Below are 15,185 nucleotides of genomic sequence, written 5' to 3' on the forward strand. Positions count from 1 at the left end.
TGTTGTGTCACAGTAGAAAGTGAACAGTGCAAAGTTAAAGCAACAAAAATTAATAAAAACAATGGAAGAATAAAATACTGTGGAGGTGACTGTGGAGGCCCATTTGAATACAGTGAGCTCACTGTCATGTCAGGAAACCAGTTTTTCACTTTTGTGACACGGAGTGTTATCCTGCCGGAAGCAGCCATCAGAAGATGGGTAGACTGTGGTCATAAAGGGATGGACATGGTCTGCAACAATACTCAGGAAGGCTGTGGTGAATAAACAATGTTCAGTTGCTACTAAGAAGTTGAAAGTGTGCCAAAACAATATTCCCCATACTGTAAGACCCTAATCCTGAACCTTTGTTACAAGGCAGGATGGAGCCGTGCTTTCATGTTGTTTTTGCCGAATTCCTTTCATCCAAATGTTGCAGCAGAAATCAAGACTCATCAGCATTTTTCAGTCTTGTATTGTTCAAATTTTGGTGAGTCTGTTTGTACTGTAGCCTGTTTCCTGTTCTTAGCTGACAGGGGTGGCATGCAGTCTGGTCTTCTGCTGCCAAGTTAGCCCCGCTTTAAGTGGTTATTTGAGTTACTGTTGCCTTCCTATCAGCTCAAAGCAGTCTGGTCATTCTGTCTTGGATCAGTTATTTCAACTTGCGAACTGCCACTCACTGGACATCTTCTCTCTGTAAACCCTAGAGATAGCTATCTGGGAAAAACCCAGTAGATTAGCAGTTTGTGAAATGCCAACAACCCTCAACCATTCAAGGTTACTTAAATCACCTTTCATCCCCATTCAGTTTGAACTTCACGGGATCATCTTGAACATGTTTACGTGCTTAAATGCAATGAGTTGCTGCTATGTGACTGGTTATTTAATATTTGTGTTAACAAACAGTTTAACAGATATAACAAATGAAGTGCCAAATAAATTTCTTAAGTCCATAAAATTCACTGAACTCAAACAGAACTTTATTAGCATTTTAGTACTTTATTTAATCAAGGTACAACCTAGTACACCTCTACTAATAAAAGTCTATTTGTAGTGTGATTTTTAAATAATACTTATTAGATTATAAAATGTCATCTTCTCTTTTTTTCATTTCTTTTCAGTCTATTTTAAACAAACAATCAAACAAACAAAAAACGCTCAACATGAGGCCCCTGAGTTTTGTATGAAAAGCTGGTATTCATCACTATATTCACAGTTTGGCAAATAGCTTCCTAAAGGATCTGGTGCAGGCTGACATGCTGTGAGATAAATATGAAGTGTGGAATATTAGCTCTCTTCAGTGGAGTCACTGTTAGATCCATTTGGCACAAAATAATCAGTAAACAAAAATTTGTGTCACTAAACACCATAAACACAAATACAGCCATGTGACCTGGTCGGGCTGGGGAGAGTCCCCACTATCTCCCACGAGTCCAGCTCAGGGTTATATTTCTCGATGCTTTGAAGGTAAGTCCCTTTGGAGTACGAGTATCCACCTGTTACGTAAATACAACCATTTATTACCACGGCCCCACACTCCATCCTCCTCTCCTTCATCACCGATATCGGTCTCCACTCGTCTCTCTCTGTGTCGTAGCAGTCGGCAATCGTCGTCTGTCCACCCACCACATACAGCTTGTTGTTGAGAGACACAGAACACAGCCCGTACTCTGAAATGAGAGGAGTTCACCTTAGAAAACAGCATTTAATATACTCATGCTTCTGTTTGGTCTGCTTTAGCACGCATACCTGGATGGGGACTTATTGTAATGATGCTCCACTCGTTGACATCTGGTCTGTACACCTGTGTTTTTTCATAGGTGCAGCTTCCTCTGTAGCCATAATGACCTCCGGTTACATAGATTTTATCCCCCATTACACACGCAGTAGCATTTCCTACACCTTCAAAGAAAACAGAGATCATAAGCATCACTTGAACACTCCAAACTGTCTATCACGTAAAAAAGATGATACCTTAAGTATGTGTTTTATCACTTCATTCATACAAAGTTATACATATATATATATATATATATATATATATATATATATATATATATATATATATATATATATATATATATATATATATATACGCACAGTGCAAAGGCACAGTTCACCCAAAATCAAAATTACATGTTTTTCCTCTGGCCTGTAGTGCCATTTATCCATCTGAATCTTTTTGGTGTGAGTTGTTCAGATTAGTAGATATCAGCTCTATCAGATTCTGGTTTTTCCTTAATAAAATGGAAATAACTGTCACTTGACATCTGGTTATCAAAGCACTGTTTGGAAAAACTCAGCAGCTTTCGCAGAAACTGTGGCCTAGTCGTTCAAAAATCTGCAAACCTTGTTTCAAGCAGTTTCAGTTATGAACTACTCAATTATTTGCTAAGCTATACCCCCACAGTTCATCTAACCATGCTGAAAAGCATGAGTTCGCAACAGTGTGACACTATCTAAACATTAATGGTGTCTCCTTCTGTTGAGCTGTAATGTTAGCTGCCTGCTCGCTCCCTTTGGGTGGTGGATACAATTCTTAATGTGAACTCTGTCGGCTTGTTGTTCTGTGCAGAACATATAATAAATAGCTGCTACCGTAAATGGTATGAGTCACATAAATGATTGTCAATGATACTGTTTAAAAAAAACATATAATGACATTTGATTTTAATGCTCATTCTTGAACTGAGAAACAACAAGTTCCATGTATGAACTGCTCAGGAGCTTTCAGTCAAAAATCACATGATCTTCATCAGCAGATGGTATTATGACCATGTGTTTTAAACAACAGCTTTTCATCCTATAAGAAGCCCATAAAGAACTCATACAACTCCACTAAATGGACCTTGTGGTGAAACTGCTTCCTCTGCCTTCATTTATTTATATCCTGCTCATCATTTCAGCCCTGGAGATAACACAATCCCAGTATTTCAGCATACCTTGGATCATTTTGGCCACAGGGAACCATTTCTTTTTTAACGGATCATAAAATTCGGTGTCTCGTTCTGGAGCTCCTCCCCGGTAGCCTCCGATGGCATAGATGCAGCCGTGCAACGCCACAGAGCAATGGTAGTACCTGGCTGTAATCATGGGGCAGCCCTCAGTCCATTCATCACAGTCACAGTTATAAATTGAAACAGTGTCCAGGGCCTCAACAGTGTTTGTCTTGTAGCCACCTGTCACATAGATATTTGCACCAAGTAAACTGACGCTGTAGCTCTCTCTTGCATGGTTGGGCATGTCCTTTCCTTGCACCCATGTGTTGCTGATAGGATCCCAGATGTGGACTTCACAAAGGGGGTGCCAATAGTACCCTCCAATGATATACATGTTGGCAGACATTTTTCTAGCCGCAGGTATCTCTTTTCCATTTGACCTTAAAGCCTGGATGATTATAGATTTCAATTTCCCATCATTCTTCTTTAAGTATTGTCTATACACGTCTAACGTGGTCTTAAAGTAAATCTCATCCAGATCCAGATGGATGGAATGTAGCATAATTGAAACGTGGTGTATGCGATTATCTAAGTCATGGTTTACCCATGTGGCGAGAGCATCTATCAACACTTCATCTTTCTGCACAGTGAGGCTCTGTACAGCCAAGACTTCTCTCATCTTCTCAGGGTGCAGCTCTAGAAACTCCTCCTGCTGAATGAGCTCCGGGAACCTGCTCAGCATCACTCTGCGTGCCTCCCTCTCCAGCCCAGGGCACAGGTGCAGCTCAGCGAAAGCGTGCATGCCCAGGCAGTTGTCCACATCCAGGAGGCGAATGAGAAACTCCTCACATGCTTGCTTCACAGGAACGAACTGCAGCAGGTCTGCAGCCTCCAGCAGGCTCTGTACGTTGCTCTCAGTGATGCACACCTGAGCAGTGTACACATAGTCCACCAGAGCACCCAGCACCCCGTAGTCTATGCCGCTCAGTTTGATGACGCTGTTTGATCTCTCCTTCATGTCAGCTGTGAACATGACTTTGAAATAGGAGCTGCGGGCTGACAGCAGCGCCTTGTGGCAGTGAAACACCTGTCCCGACTCGCCACACTGCAGAGCGACATCGGTAAACAGCCCGCTAATGTAGAAGTGCCTGAGCGCATCCAGGAGCTCTGCCGGATGGTCACCATCACAGAAGTCATATGTGTAGATTTCGGCTTGTTTATGTGACATGATATCTAGAAAAGAGAGATGGAGAAAGTATGTGTCTAATGTAAGCCAAACACACACACACACACACACACACACAGGGCTGGCGAACATCAAAGCAATACCGAGGCGTCACATTCCCATTTATAATTAATTGCAGTGTGACTGGTCATAGAAGAGTCTTTGCATTTACGCTTTAATCCATGTATCCAAGCAGACACACTGCTTGACTACCACTCACCCTATTTCCATGAATGACTCGAGCTTTTTTTTTCTGTCTCTCCTTCCACACTGTCCTCAAGCTCTCCCGTCTCCACCACACATGAGCCTCAATTTAGCTCACGCAGGACAGTCGCAGGCAGGCAGCTCGATCCTATTTTGGTATTTGTGCGCAGCGTCCATAACCCCCTCCTCCTCCTCTCTTCTCCTCTCCTCTGCTCTGTAGTCTCAAACAGCGGGTCCTTGACAAAACTCCTTCAGAGGAATCACCCAACCCCACCGTTTTCTCTCAGAGTCTAAATATAACCTCCATCCATCCACAGTCTCGTGACGCGCTCACGAACGGCACATTTTCTGTGCACCCAGCAGGCGCAAACAGAATACAAATAGTATACAAATGAGCGTCGCTTTTTACTAGGGCGCAAGAAGGAGAAAGGGAAGACGACGACGAAGAAGAAGTCATTGCACTGGTCCATTCATGTGTTCACCATTCTTGGCGTTGCCATGGTATTCTGAACCCAATTCGAGTGCGGTAAAGGCTTTAGCTAATCCTAACGAGGATTAACAGCACAGGGCTGCAGAGACGGAATATGTGTTAATCTCAGCAAATCATATATAATGAAACAATATTACTGCATCAGAACTAGTAATAACAGAGCCTTTGTAAAACCTTTTTTTAAAAGACAGATTGTTTTTTGTGCCCCATAACAAGCCGCCTGGGTTTATAAAGCAACAGAGAGGCAGGTCACTGCTGTTACCTGAGAGTTTAACGCTTAATGCTGAATTAAAAGGGACAGCGGTGCAGACTGGACTCAATGCATAACTTAATGGCTAAGTGACAGAGATTTGACTGGCAACTGTTTTGCATAAATGTTCATAAAAAAGTTACCTTCCGTGAGACATGCTGATTCTTTTCTTTTTAGTCCAATGAAGGATTTTATTCATGAATTTATTCTATCGTTTAACTGTTGTTAAAATGAGCACTGCTACGGTCCCACTCAGTATTTTCTGAACGTTTAACTTATAAATCAAACGACTGATGTTGATAAAACAGCCAACTGAGGTAAAATATCGAATTAAACTTTCAAAATGAATCGCACTTTGTCTCTTGTTACAACATCATAACCGGTTTTATGTAACACAGAAGTCTGTGTGAACGGGTGAAATGTTTTAATTTTATATTAACGTGCAAAAAAACTTGAGCTAACTTCTTTATAGTTTGCTTCCAATGAGCCAGACGTGTAATTTTGTTTCAGGTGGTCTTAGGGGATAGCTCTCTGGGCTTTCTGAAGGCCCTTTGCACATTGGCTGCTTTTTCACTTATTTTCAGTCCAGCTCTTGTACCTCACCATTTTCATAGAGATTTTCTGTTTTGTTTTGTTTTGTTAAGCACTTTAACATTGATATATGAATCATTCAAGCATAAAAAGCCACCTCAATCAAGGGATGAACCAGTGTTGTGTATACACATAACAGACAACTTAGCAAAGAACCAATTATAAATTGTATCCTTAGCCACTTTATCGTACAAACACCTAATTTGTTCCTTTAGTTGAATCTATGAAAAATTCCATCACAGTTTGACAGGCATTGCAACAACAGCATGATTTCTAAAGAGCTATTAGACAAAAAAACGGCATATGGCAGCATGCCATTCACTGTGTCCTTAATAAAAATTAAGAAACTGGACAAGCAAAGGACAAACAAAAGCTTGCAGGCCTAAAAAAAATCAAACTCTGTGTTCAGCAGACGAACAGTATCTAAAAGTCACGTTCTTAAGAAAGAAGGGGGGGAAAAACAGCAAAGACCTGACACAGGACCTGAGAGATGCTTTAGGTCCTAAAGTTTATCCATCTGCTGGTGACATTAGAAATCGTCTCAAGGTGGCTGTCAAGAAGTCGTTCTTAAGGAAGGGAAATGAGGAAGAAAAGCCTGAGGTATGCAAAATTACACAACAACTTTACTGAAAATTAGTGACAACAGGTCGTTAAAGAGTGAACAATCCAAATGTGAAATGCTTGTTTCAAATCCATCATCCAATATATGGATGCAGAAGGACTGTTGTATCTGACATTTACCACAAGCCATAGCGCTTTGCTGTGGATTAAACAGATTGCTGTGTAGGCTGGACTAACTGCATGACTGATTAGGCAGCGGACACAGATTGAATTAAGTTTTTCATGCAACGATTCCACAGATTCCATTATTTAATCTCTTTATTTATTTATTGTTGAAAAATATACTACTGTGGCATCCACTGTGGTTTTCTGGGAGGATGGAGTAAAATATATCTTTGCTTAAGGATTCAGAGAACTGAGCATATGCACTGCATGTGGTAGGACTCATATTTTCTGAAGGTCTACAGAAAGTAAATGCCTATTTCTGGCTACTCTGTTTTGAGACAATGAGCTGAAATGTATTCTTATTTAGAAGTGGAAAGTAGTGAGATGAGATGATCTAAAGTGAGTGAGATTTCCATGATGCCACAGGAACAGATTTACATGTGAAAAAAAGTTGTGTTGTTGCTTGCTTGCTACAACCTACAAAGCAGCTTTCTGCCACTAGCTCTGGGATGTGTTGTGCAGCCCTTTACTGTGTAATCTTACCAAAAATTAATAACAGTGGGGCAAAAAAACCCCCATAGAACCGACACAAATCACACATTGAACATTTTAATAGAGGAATTATTGAAGGGCTGTCGTACTGAACTCGAGCTGTGTAGTGAAGTATTTTTAAAATATTAAAATATAAGGCGTTCATATTAGAAAGTCTTCTTTAAGAGGATCAAACAAACTGAGCAGCGTACAACAAACATTTTTATTTAATTTCTACTTCTACAAGTTAATAAAAACAACTAAACACTGGAATGTTATAAAATGCAGGTTTTAAACTGCAACTTCTGCACAAGTTGTTAGCTGTAAACACAAAGACCGGATCATTTATATTAGACGCTCCTGAAAATGTTACAGATCTCACATCCTGAATGCTATTCAGTGCCTCTGTAAGTGCTTTGCGCTGTCATTTAAAAGCTGAGCTGCGCTGCATCCTTCACCACGGAGTTCAAGGCACTGAGATCTCTCAAGAGAGAGGACACCCCCACACAATACCACAGATCCCCAGAGCGGTCTGCAGGAGCACTGAAAGACTCAATCTCCACTCCCTCTGTGGCCAACACTCCTAAACAAAGAACAATTGAAGAGAGAAAATAGGTGTGAATGGAAAGAAAAGAAACATGGTGAAGGTTACAATTTAGTTCTCACAACTCAGGGCCAGCTTTCATCTAAATTCAAACTCAAAAACAAATGTGCGTAAAGAAGCAGTTGAGGAAAAACAACAAGAATGCATGCTTTGTTTTCAGACACACATTTTAACAGACAAGCAAACTATCTACCACCAACCTAAACTTTCCATTTAATTGTTCTGAAGTGAGAAACAATTTTGACTCTTTATATTGTGTTTAAGGTTACTGCCTTAACCTCCAAAACTGATGGAACTAATGGAAGTCATAAATTAATTCGTAAAACACTGAAAAGAAACTTTTCTCAGTTACTGATTGTGAATGTTGAATATACATTTGAATATACAATGAGGGAGAGTTTGTGCATTCTATCTATTGTCCAGAGGGTGGCGACTCTATTGCACTACTGGGTTGGACCTGCTTTTTCTCTCGCTTAATACTTTGTTGCATGGATTCAAACAGGTGCTGAAACAAACCAGTATTGATATGATAGAATTGCACAGTTGCTACAGATTTGTTGGCAGCACATCTGTGCTTCAACCATGTCCCAAACCTGCTCTGAGATTTGATGACTGTGGAGGCCATTTGTGTACAGTGAAATCTTTTATATTCACAGATTATAGTTTTGATGTCTACATTTTCTTACCAGCCAGTGAGGACAGGAGTTGAGGATTCGCAGGGGCCTTAAAGAACAGCAGATTTCCAGTGAGAGAGATGGGCTGTCTGAACACACTGTTGCACAGCTCCAGGAGGACAGGTGCTCCACCTTGAACTGAACCGCTGGCTTTGTAGCTGCAGCCATTGGCCGCAATCTCCACCTTACACACTCCTTCAGTGGCCCCGGCAGATGCACAGTGGGCCTGGTAAACCTGAAGAAGTTGAGATAAAGGAAAAAGATTTATTTGACATATATTCCACTTGTTTTTCTCATGTTTTATTTGCCTGAATAAATTGACGGTGTACCGTGATTCCAGTTTCCTTAGCTAAGCTCAGCGCGTTGATGAGGTTCGGGCAACATCCTGATTCATGATTGAGTAAACCCACCAGCACAGCTGAAGTCATGTAACCAGTGGAGGACTTCATGCAATCCCCTGGTTTGTTGAGCAGAGTGCAAAAAGCTTTTAATTATAGGCAAAATATTTTAAAGTAAAACTGTTTTAGAAAAAAAAAGACAAAAGAAATTACACAGAAATGATATTCCTATAATAGCTTATAAACCCACACGACTGATTGGACAGTTTCACTGTGACACCAGCAGAGGGAGGAAAAACTGCTTCCTAGTATTTTTCCTTCCTATGAGATGAACTCTCCTTGAGGTCGCTTGGTTACAGGAAACTGGTTAAACCAGAAATGTTACCTTGTGTAGTAATTTGAACGTGACTGAATGGTTTCTTAGACGCGCTGAAAGACTGAAGAACAGATCCAACGGCTTCTCCGAGTTTAATCAGTTGCTGCGACTCCTGGGAGAACGTGCTAGCCAAGACCTGAGCATTTACCTGCATAAGGAGAACAGTTTAAAATCTGTTACAAAATCATTCTTTTTTTAAAAAAAAGGTTATAATTATTTATTTTAGTTGAGGGCTTTTTTTTTTTATAATTTTTTTTTACCAACACCCTCCAAATGTGATCAAACTGGATTATCTACTGATACTGTTTCCTGCTCAGTCTCTGTTTCTTTGTATGTATCACCACTGTTTGCTTTATGTTTTTTGTACTAAACAAACAATAAAATATATCAGTTTTAAAGCTCCAGATGTCCAATGTGCAGCTGTCATATTCAAAATAAACTGCAGCACTGACGGCACATGGAGTAAAAGAAATAAAGAAAAATTTAACTCACAAATTCCTGAGACTGACGGTTTTCTGCGAGCATTGCTCGCTTGTCTTATTTCCAGAAACAGCGCTGCAGTTTTATTTTTTATATTCTTCACAGCTTTATAATCATCTGCTTATCTGATAATACTTGACATATTCTGCTGTCCATTTGGTGCAGATGAAAAGTGAAATGATGCATCAAATTCCCACTTTATGGCAAGTGTGGACAGAACCCGAAGCAGAAAGCCTGGCTTGACAAAGAAAGCTAATAACCACTGCTGTGATATCCATTAGGTTCCTGTTTTCTTCTGACCTGCTGCACGGCAGTCTGTAAAACAGTCCACTACTTCCTGTACAGATAACTGTGGGTATGAAGTCTGATTTGTTGATAGTGATGCTTTTGAAGCTTGAGAATATTTAGGCTTCTTTAGCGATTCATTTTACACAAATCCGCCAAACAATCACTTCAGTAGCCCTTTAGCAAATTTATAACTCTGGTCTGAGGAGTTATTTTTTAAACACAGTATTAAGACGAGCATGTAGGACTTACTGCTCCGACCAGGTTCTTTCCCTTCACCATGTCCACGATCTGCAGGGCAATGTCCTCCCCACAGCGAGCCTGAGCCTCCTTCGTACTGGCTCCCAGGTGAGGGCAGCTGATGACATTGGGATGCTCCACCAGTGAGTGGTTCTTAGGTGGCTCCTGTAGCCAAAAACATAAAGACAATGTGAAATTTAAGCAACAACATCTCTTTATTTAATAAAAATAAAGTCAATCAATCAATTTGACAAAAAGAAAAACCTCCACAAAGACGTCAAGGCCTGCTCCTCCACACTGTCCAGACTCCAAGGCTCTGAGCAGAGCCTCCTCATCGATGATGCCCCCTCTTGCACAGTTCACAACCTTCACGCCTTTCTTGCACTTGGCAAAGCTTTCATCGTTAAGCAGACCTTGGGAACATCAAAGAGAAATTCCACATCTTGCTGATGGACTTTGCGCCACCGTTATAATCGACCGACATATGATTGGTGTTTAGCTCACCGACAGTAGAGGGCAACAGGGGAGTGTGGACAGTGATGTAGTCACACTGGGGCCAGAGCTGCTCCAGAGACATCTGTTCCACTCCCCAGCTGGCTGACACCTCTGGAGGAGTGATTGGATCATAGCCAATAGTCTGTTAAGGAGAAAACAACCTGTCATCTTTTTATGCCTGTTTATTTTAAATATCACAGTAACTGTGAGTAGATATCATATGCTGACCCTCATGCCAAATGACTGCATCCTCGAGGCGACCTCCTTTCCTATTCTTCCAAGTCCGACTATTCCGAGCACTTTGCCGTACAGCTCTGCGCCCATGAACTGAAAAATCGGAAGCAAAACAATGACCCACCTCCAAAAATCTCAAAGTACACAGATCCAAGTGTCCCATCTGATTATTCACAACTGAGTGGACAATGGAGCCAACCATGCAACAGTAATGGCTTGATGCTCCCAGTGCAAACAGCCGTTCAAACAGCACACTGGAGAGCAAGCGAAAATGCTTTTACCTTCTTGCGATCCCAGTTTCCTTGCTTCATTGACATCGCTGCTTGTGGCACATTTCTGAAAACAGATCAACGTAATAATGGAATATTACTGCACTTCAATTACAACCACAGAGCTTCTCGGCAATTGTTCAGAAATGACATGACTCGTCTTGCCTTGAGAGGCTCATGAGCAGAGCACATGTCAGCTCAGCAGCACTGATCGTGTTGCCACTCGGCGTGCTGCAGAAAAACACAGTTATAAAGTAAAGTCAGTGGTATACTGGAACTGCACAGTGAAGAAAATCTGCATTTAAACTGGAGGCTTACTTCATGACAATAATGCCCTTTTTGGTAGCGGCAGGAACATCTACGTTGTCCACACCGGTCCCAGCTCTTCCAATAATTTGGAGATTATTAGCAGCACTGATAACATCAGCTGTTACCTTGGTTGCAGATCTAACCACGAGGCCATCATAGTCCTGAGATTCAGAAAGAAGCAGAGCTGTTTTAAATACACCCAATAGTTCACACAGAGTCAATGGGTGTCAGTTATTTTGAGCAGCATAAAAACTGTGAACCAGTCAAAAATCCTATGCCAGGATATGATATACTTACTAAATAATTCTCATTAATTCCTCATTTCTAACACTGATCTTTGGCCTGTTTTATGCCAAACGATTTACCTCTGTTCAACCAGAAATGTTACAAGACAGGTTATAGTGGGGTTTTTTCCCCTGTTACAATGTAACATGGACTTCTATAGTTTCCCATTGCCAGGGGGACACCTGTTAACCATGCAAATAACTTTTTTCCACAATAAAATGTGATTTTATATCTCTGTCTGTGTCATGTCATGGCACATGACATGACACAGACAGGTGTTGTTTCAGGTGCCGAGTTCTGGGTTTGAATCTGCTTCAAGACCATTCACTGTGTGTCTTTTTCCTGCTCTCAGATTTCCCTCTCTTCTTTCCACTTTCTTGTCTAAATACAGACTAAAAAGCAAAAAAAACCCCAAACAAACAAAAAAACAAAGATCGTAAAGATTTTTATTTTTTTTTTAATGGTTGAAACTGCAGCATTCAAAACTGATCATGCTGCAAAATGACATCTGACTGATAACGTTGTTAAATAGTTGTCAGCAGAGTGCCAAACAACATCTGGTTCGTGTACACACACACACACACACACTACTATTACCAAATGTTATTCTTATTAACTATAAAGGACACTTTTAAGCCGCTTATGTTGATCTTCATGTAAATTCTATCCCATTTGTTGCATGGTGATTTATTAGCCTGTGTTGCAGCCAGTTATTAGATCAGTTAGCTCAGTGTGAGAGATGAACACTTTGTGTTACCCTTGTGGTGTATATTCTTGATTTATTTTATTCTAGAGGACAAAAGCATAATAAATCATTTTAAAAATTCTTGAACAGAAGCTTTTTCTTGCTAGAAAGCCCAACAAGGATGTACAGGCATTATTTAAGCAACACAACCAGTCCATTTTCATCTCAGAGCTATGTTTTTTTTTTTAATTTAAGACTAGATGCTGAGAAACAGCCATCCAATGGTCATTCAACATTGAAATGTTTATTGAGAATAGGCTAAAATAAATTTTTAAAAATAAATACATTTTGGACTATGGGGGCTCCAAAAGGCTCACAGCCCCAGGGTGTACAATAATGTTAAGACACCCCTGCAGGGGCCTCATGTCATTTAGGGCACCAGAAGTTTTAGAGCCAGCCCTGTACAGTCCATTCAGCTTACATGAGAACAGCTCATTATTTCTAATCTGACAAATTGAATTTGTTCACATATTCTTAGACATACACACAGTGGCTCTGTGGAGAAAATGTGGGATTGATGGAATAGTTTGGGTTGGGGGTAGAAGTGGAATCAATGGCCGCCCGATGCACTTGCAGCAGATAGGAGGTCTGACCGTGCGGCAATAGTCACAACACCACGAATGAGTTGCATCAGCTTCACAATGGGCGGTACTAACCGAATAAATCAGTTTTTAACTGGCTGCCGGGATCATTTAATTACACGTGTCAGGTTGAATTGTGTTACGGAATAAAAAATGCCGGCTGCTAGTCCGCAAAAACTTTTTTAGGCGTGCAGGGGCACATGCGCACCGATTAGAGCGAAAGCGGCTTTAGACTAAACTTTATAGAAACCTGCTTGGTAGGAAGAAAAAAATAAACCCGACAGCGGGTGCATGTGAAGAAATCACGCAATATAACGCAGAGTGCCATTACTACCTTTATCTCCGCGATTAATTCATCCTTAGTCATGTTCTGCTTCTCCGTGACTCGGATGCCATTTTCCTCCAGAATCGTCTTGCAGCGAGGGTCGACACTTTCACTAATCAGCACGGTTTTGATGGAGATCGGGGCCATCTTGGTGTTTTCTCTGCGGGTCGCTCGTTGGTGGGCCACCGGTGGGTGCTGAGTGATCTGGGAGAAGAGATGGATGGATGGATCGGGGAGTTGCTTCTTTTTTCTTTTTCTTTTTTTTCCTTCTGCCGGTTTTGAATGGTCGTCTCTGATTTAAGACGCCCCCTTTCTACGTGGATCCGCCTGCAGCTCTCAAAGCATAGAAAGTCAAATCCGAACAATGCATACTGGAAATCCTGGAAATGGCCTGCATTCAAAATAAAAGTGCAGAAGTACTCTAACTGAGGCTAATACTGGCTTTTGGTTTGTAAGACTACACGTAGTGCTGGTTCAAGGTTAGCAACAGCCTCCTGTTAAAATGGATCAGCGTTATTTATTATTTTGCACATTTGTCACACATACATGTAAATACAAAAAGCAGTTTTTAAACCATAATTCAAACTATTAAGTGAAAAAAGCTATTCCTAAACCCAATAACTACTTGTGCCACTTCTGCAGCAAGAACTGCGATCAAGCTTTTGTGATAACTGGCAATGAGTCTTTCACATTTCACATGGAGGAATTTTGGCCCACTCTTCTTTGCAGAAATGCTTTAACTGAGCCACAGTGGGAGACGTTTGGTGTGAATAGCCAGTTTAAGGTCAGGTCAAAGCATCTCAATCTTCCATCTAACCTTCCTTTTATTTTTTGGGGACATTCAGTGGACTAGCTGGTGTGCTTCATATCACTGTCCTGCCACAGGCTATCACACTACCACCACCATGCTGATGTGATGTTTTGTTTTGTTTTTAATTGAAATGCTGTATTCGTTTTATGTCAGATTTAACGGGACTCAAAGCTTCATATAAATTAAACTCATATTATATAAGGTTTCTTTTGGTGAATGTGAGATGAGCCTTTGTGTTCTTTTTGCTCAGCTGTGAGTTTCTCTTTGGAGTTCTCCCATGGATGATATTTTTTACCCAGTCTCTTTCTTATTATTAAATAATGAATGCCGACTTTAACTGAGGCAGGTGAGGCCTGCAGTTGAGTTATTTTATGTCCTTCTGGAGTCACGTCATGGAAGCACCTGAAACTGCAGAACGCAGTCATTTGGAGTAATTTTCATTTCCATTTTCAGACGGATAGATGTCAATGACTTTGTTTCTCAGCTGTTTCTTTAGATTTTGAGAGCTTTTAGCCTTCTTCACGTTGTCAGGCAGGTTCTATTTAAGTGATTTCTGGATTCAACAAGTCTGGCAGCAATAAGGCTTCGTATTAGCTAATGAAGCTTAACTTTCCAAAATCAATGGTTTATCACAGTTAATTCATTATTCCTTTTCATATAGGGCCAGGCTTGTAAACTTTTTTCCCTTGATAAATGAAATCCTCATTTAAAAATTTCTATTGACTTGGATTTTATTTGGATAGGGTGTTTTATTTTGTACATACTTTTATTTGTCAACTTGAGATTTTCTTTAACTGATTGCTAGCTTTTATTTTATATGATGGGATAGGATATGTTTCCTTTATGGCAAAGATGGAAAATGCTTTTGTTAGAGCAGTTAAAAACTAAGACAAACACACAATACATATAAGAAATAGTGCCAATAAGTAGAATGATATGTTGCTGAATAAAACAGAATAGGACAAAAATATATCAATAAGTATCAAACTAATCTAAACAGATACATATACTGAAGGGAAATGAGTGTAAACTGAAATAAAAAATAATATATAAAAAGGTAAAATATTGTAAGTTCAATAGAGCAGCAATGGCTTATTAAATGTAATACAAGCAGTATAGCAACTATCAGATGATATTAAGGTTACTCAGTGTAGCTTATCCATACACCAATCCCTAACTCGAGACTCTAAACGATACATAGT

The 15,185-nt window shown here is 40.4% G+C and overlaps 2 protein-coding genes across 2 annotated transcripts; both read right to left on the bottom strand.

The window, feature by feature from the left end:
* Positions 1-1,021: 1,021 nt before the first annotated feature.
* On the bottom strand, positions 1,022-4,857 carry klhl23 (kelch-like family member 23). Its single transcript, XM_026144892.1, has 4 exons — positions 4,361-4,857; positions 2,919-4,148; positions 1,726-1,878; positions 1,022-1,646 (listed from the first exon to the last, which is right to left on the bottom strand). The coding sequence occupies exons 2-4, from the start codon at positions 4,141-4,143 to the stop codon at positions 1,336-1,338; spliced, it is 1,689 nt and encodes a 562-aa protein (XP_026000677.1). The 5' UTR covers positions 4,144-4,148; positions 4,361-4,857; the 3' UTR covers positions 1,022-1,335.
* Positions 4,858-6,280: 1,423 nt separating this feature from the next.
* Positions 6,281-13,435, bottom strand: phgdh (phosphoglycerate dehydrogenase). The gene is made up of 12 exons (XM_026145878.1): positions 13,182-13,435; positions 11,246-11,397; positions 11,093-11,158; positions 10,940-10,994; positions 10,653-10,751; positions 10,434-10,566; positions 10,194-10,342; positions 9,942-10,094; positions 8,934-9,072; positions 8,540-8,667; positions 8,223-8,445; positions 6,281-7,515 (listed from the first exon to the last, which is right to left on the bottom strand). Exons 1-12 carry the CDS (start codon positions 13,317-13,319, stop codon positions 7,361-7,363), a joined length of 1,590 nt encoding a protein of 529 aa, XP_026001663.1. The 5' UTR covers positions 13,320-13,435; the 3' UTR covers positions 6,281-7,360.
* Positions 13,436-15,185: the final 1,750 nt, after the last annotated feature.

Source organism: Astatotilapia calliptera, chromosome 16 (assembly GCF_900246225.1).
Source record: "Astatotilapia calliptera chromosome 16, fAstCal1.2, whole genome shotgun sequence".
In the NCBI taxonomy this organism is placed as follows: Eukaryota; Metazoa; Chordata; class Actinopteri; order Cichliformes; family Cichlidae; genus Astatotilapia; species Astatotilapia calliptera.

Excerpts from the sequence above, each read along its gene's own strand:
- klhl23 (XM_026144892.1), bottom strand. The coding sequence starts at position 4,143 with ATGTCACATAAACAAGCCGAAATCTACACATATGACTTCTGTGATGGT. Across the intron at positions 1,879-2,918 it reads TGTGGCCAAAATGATCCAAG|GTGTAGGAAATGCTACTGCG; the intron begins GTATGCTGAAAT and ends TTTTCTTTGAAG. Across the intron at positions 1,647-1,725 it reads TACAATAAGTCCCCATCCAG|AGTACGGGCTGTGTTCTGTG; the intron begins GTATGCGTGCTA and ends CTCTCATTTCAG.
- phgdh (XM_026145878.1), bottom strand. The coding sequence starts at position 13,319 with ATGGCCCCGATCTCCATCAAAACCGTGCTGATTAGTGAAAGTGTCGAC. Across the intron at positions 11,159-11,245 it reads AAGGGCATTATTGTCATGAA|CACGCCGAGTGGCAACACGA; the intron begins GTAAGCCTCCAG and ends GTTTTTCTGCAG. Across the intron at positions 10,752-10,939 it reads GAAACTGGGATCGCAAGAAG|TTCATGGGCGCAGAGCTGTA; the intron begins GTAAAAGCATTT and ends CCGATTTTTCAG.